General features: G+C 48.4%; 1 protein-coding gene across 1 annotated transcript; it reads right to left on the bottom strand.

Annotated features, from left to right (window-relative positions):
• Positions 1–724: 724 nt before the first annotated feature.
• On the bottom strand, positions 725–4,738 carry LOC130571364 (serine protease filzig-like). The gene is made up of 3 exons (XM_057362278.1): positions 4,648–4,738; positions 4,520–4,569; positions 725–4,449 (listed from the first exon to the last, which is right to left on the bottom strand). Exons 1-3 carry the CDS (start codon positions 4,674–4,676, stop codon positions 785–787), a joined length of 3,744 nt encoding a protein of 1,247 aa, XP_057218261.1. The 5' UTR covers positions 4,677–4,738; the 3' UTR covers positions 725–784.

The following is a 4,738-nucleotide window of genomic DNA, read 5'->3' as shown; positions in this document are numbered from 1 at the left end:
GCACAGAGTTTGCTTGACAGCTTTCAGTTTAGCAATTTTTCATGCAAACCGTACCCCGTTCCAAAATTAACTTCAAGTGTGGAAGCAAAGTTTAAAGGTGAAAATCTAAGAAACTGCAACAGCATACAAGGTATTATACATGCAGTATATAATATACTAATTTTAAAACCACTTTACATTTTAGTTTAATGTCTTTCACATATCCAATTTACTCATGTTTTTTGGTTCATCACTCTTTGCAACAAACAGTCAAGGTCACATCAAGAAGCTATAAAATAGACGGTGGCTAAAAATGCAACAGATGATACCACATTTAATTTCAGCAAAGCTTAGACACGAATCAATTTAGGAATTTAAAATTATTTCAAAGGTAGTAATTATAAAGTTTGTCATTGGCACATATTTTGCAGAGATTATAAAGCACATAGCATTATGTAGCTCTAAGCAAGTAACACAATGCTAAAAATAAAAACCTTGAAAAGACTCAACCTACAAACATACCACTAGAAAGTAGGCTAAATAACACCACTGGGAGTCAATTTTTAAGAACCACCACTAGTATAAAATGCTGTGACCAAACTAAGCCAGTTTGTATGAATAACGTACCCAAGTAAAACCAAATACTTCTGAAACGCAGTCTTCAATTAGGGAAAAAAAAATGACTTAACCAGTTTAAAAAGCTGCAGAGAAGGGGTTTGATAAAGCCACAGTCAACATATCCATTTGCCAAAAATGTTTTAATTACAGTTCCAAAAATCAGAAGTTTAAAACATCAAGTAAACAATCATGACTTCACTTCTTGCACATGCCTGAATTTGCTCCGAGATGAATGTTGCCTTTCAGCAGGCATAGGGAAGTTTTTAGTGTTGTGAGAATCAGTCTGATGATGCACCTGTGCTGGATATGCATACCCAGACTGCAATAAAGTAGATGTAGATGCAGACACAAGCAGATCACTGGGTTTTGTCATAGATCCAAAGCCAGATTGAGAATGGGAACGTGACTGCTCTAGCATTGAGGCAACACTGTGTCCAGTCAGCGCAGACAGAGATGCAGACTCATAACTTGACTGTGCTTGGTACCTCGACTGCACTGGCTTCACTGCTGAAAAGAAACCGGGTTGTGCTTCAGACTGGCGGCTGGGGAGCTTTTGAGGCTGGTAGCTAGGAGGCTCAATTCTAATTCGGGGAATATAGTTTGGTTGCACTGGCTTAACCAACATAGGTGAAGGCAGGTATGAATCTTGGCCTGGTTTTGCTAGAGCTCGGTGGTTAGATGCCACAGTTGCGGCTTGGTCAGTGCGCAGTAATCTAGAAGCATAACTTTGCGGTCCAACAAATGGCAGATAGCTTGGATGTTCCTCTTGGGCTGAAGGCTCATAGTTAGATTGTGCTGGCTTGGGCATGAAACCAGATTGCAATGAACTGGCAAAGACCTGGTGGCTGGGTGACAATGCAGACCCATAAATGGACGGCCCAGGTTTGACTAGAGCCTGGTAGCTGGATTGCACTGCAGGTCGTGAACTAGGTGGAGAGCTGAGCCCAGATGGATGCTGATATCGGGACTGCCCTGAATAGGATAGATGCTGGTCAAAACCAGGCTGTGAAACAACCTCGTAGCATGAATACAGCTTGGTGCCAATCTGAAAAAGTTCTTTACCCTGAGGCTGCACATTCGCATGGGCAGGTTGCTGGGCAACAGGCTTGGCTACTGATGGATACCTGGCTAGTGCTGGTTTCTGGCCACTAGACCAGGCCACTGACTCGAAAGCAGCTTGTGCAGGTTGGTGGCTGCTGGACTGGGCCACTGAAGAATAGCTGGAAGGGGCTGCTTGTTGGCTGGCTGGCTGGACCATTGCCAGGGAGCTTGCTTGTGACACTTGATAGATGCTGGATGGAATCACTGATGGATAGCTGGCTTGTGCTGGTCGTTGGCTGCTGGACTGTGCCACAGAAAGATAGCCAGCATGGGCTGGTTGTTGGCTGCTGGAATGAACCATTGACATATTGCTGGCTTGGGCTGGTTGCTGGCTGCTGGACTGGGCAACTGTCAGATAGCTGGCTTGAGCTGGTTGTTCGCTGCTGGACTGGGCAACTGAAAGACTGCCTACTGGGGCTGGTTGTTGACTGCTGGAATGAGCTACTGACAACAAGCTTGCTTCTTCCAACTGCTGTCTGCTGGATTGATCCCCTGATGGATAGCTGGCTTGGGCTGGTTGTTGCCTGCTGGAATGGTCCACCGAAAGATAGCTGGCTTGGGCTGGTTGTTGGCTGCTGGACTGTGCCACAGAAAGATAGCTGGCTTGGGCTGGTTGTTGGCTGCTGGAATGAACCACTGACATATTGCTGTCTTGGGCTGGTTGCTGGCTGCTGGACTGGGCAACTGTCAGATAGCTGGCCTGAGCTGGTTGTTGGCTGCTGGACTGGGCCACTGTCAGATAGCTGGCTTGAGCTGGTTGTTGGCTGCTGGACTGAGCCAGTGTCAGATAGCTGGCTTGAGCTGGTTGTTGGCTGCTGGACTGGGCCACTGAAAGATAGCCGACTTGGGCTGGTTGTTGGCTGCTGGACTGAGCCACCGTTAGATTGCTGGCTTGGGCTGGTTGTTGGCTGCTGGACTGGGCCACTGAAAGATAGCTGGCTTGAGCTGGTTGTTGGCTGCTGGACTGGGCCACTGAAAGATAGCAGACTTCGGCTGGTTGTTGGCTGCTGGACTGAGCCAATGTCAGATAGCTGGCTTGAGCTGGTTGTTGGCTGCTGGACTGGGCCACTGAAAGATAGCCGGCTTGGGCTGGTTGTTGGCTGCTGGACTGGGCCACTGAAACACAGCCGACTTGGGCTGGTTGCTGGCTGCTGGACTGGGCAACTGAAAGACTGCCTACTGGGGCTTGTTGTTGACTGCTGGAATGAGCTACTGACAACAAGCTTGTTTCTTCCAACTGCTGTCTGCTGGATTGATCCCCTGATGGATAGATGGCTTGGGCTGGTTGCTGGCTGCTGGAATGGTCCACTGACTGGTAGTTTGTCTGTGGTCGCTGTTGGCTACTGGATTGGGCAGCAGACTCAAGGCTGGCCTTTACTGGTTGTGCACCACTAGCTTGTGAGGATTGTTGGCTGCTAACCTGAGCAACAGACTGGTAACTAGACTGGCCAAGTTGTTCACTAGGAGCTTGAGCAAGGGGTTGGAGAGTCACTGGTTGTTGGCTGCTGGACTGGGCCACCGAAAGATAGCCGGCTTGGGCTGGTTGTTGGCTGCTGGACAGAGCCACTGTCAGATAGCGAGCTTGTTGCTGGCTGCTGGACTGGGCCACTGAAAGATAGCCGGCTTGGGCTGGTTGTTGGCTGCTGGACTGGGCAACAGAAAGATAGCTGGCTTGGGCTGGTTGTTGACTGCTGGAATGAGCTACTGACAACAAGCTTGCTTCTTCCAACTGCTGACTGCTGGATTGATCTCCTGATGGATAGCTGGCTTGGGCTGGTTGCTGGCTGCTGGAATGGTCCACTGACTGGTAGCTTGTCTGTGGTCGCTGTTGGCTACTGGATTGGGCAGCAGACTCAAGGCTGGCCTGTACTGGTTGCACATCAGTGCCTTGTGCTGTATGATGGCTAATAGACTGAGCCATTCTCTGATGGCACGGCACTGGTTGTTGCCCACCAACCTGAGAAACAGATTGGTAGCTTATATGTGGTATCTGCTGGCTACTGGATTGGGCAGCAGAGTGGTGGCCAATGTGCTGGGCTTCAGACAGGCCGCTGGTTTGGACAACTGACTGGTAACTAGCCTGCAACGGTTGCTGGCTGCTGACCTCATTCACAGACTGGTAGCTGGCTTGTGCAGGTTGCTGGCCGATGGGTTGGGCCACAGATTGAAAACTGACCAGTGCAAGAACTGGGCTGTTGGGCTGAGAACTCGTCAGCACTGACTGCTGATTACTGGGTTGAACAATGGTTCCAGAGACCACATGGACAGGTTGTTGGCTACTGGGCTGGGAGTGAGACTGCTGGTTGTCAGACAGGGACAAGGACTGGTAACTAGCCTGTGTTAGCTGCTGGCTGCTGGCATGGGTCATGGCTTCAGAACTAGCCTGAGCAATTTGTTGTCTGTTGGGTTGGGGGGCAACCAGTGAGAGCTGCTGCACAATGGGCAGAACTATTTGGCTGCTGGACTGGGTCATGGACTGTCCACTCACCGGTACTACTTGCTGCACAACGGGACTCCCCATAACAAGAAGCATTGGTTTAAGAACAGATTCACTGCTCCGATTAGATCCACTTGTAATCAGTGTTCCTGAAGAATTAGTCGGAGTGTTTCGGTTTATGGCATTGGAAGCAACATTCTTAGCACCATACCAGCTGTTGAAAATCTGTCGTTTGACATCATCCTGCATTAGAGGACCAGCATCCAAAGCAATTCCAGAAGAACCTCCATTGCTATCAGAGTTGTAACACGAAACTATAAAACAAAGTGTGTCAGTTAAAAAGGTCTGTAAACTTAACTGCATAATTTGGCTGGCTACACTTACCACTCCACATAAAACCATGAACACCAGACAGGAGGATCACCAAAGAGAACCTGCAAAACAAACATATTAATTTGAGCTTGGATGTGGAAATATCTAACAAATGCTAAAAAGGACAAAAAGAAAACCACCTTAATATTCTTAAAGTTAATACACCCATACTGAACCAAAAGTGCAACAACCCCCACTCAGCACTCCTAGTACAATTCCATAAGATAGGTG

The sequence above is a fragment of the Triplophysa rosa genome, linkage group LG20 (assembly GCF_024868665.1).
Source record: "Triplophysa rosa linkage group LG20, Trosa_1v2, whole genome shotgun sequence".
In the NCBI taxonomy this organism is placed as follows: Eukaryota; Metazoa; Chordata; class Actinopteri; order Cypriniformes; family Nemacheilidae; genus Triplophysa; species Triplophysa rosa.
This window is presented reverse-complemented; position numbering and strand designations above follow the sequence as displayed.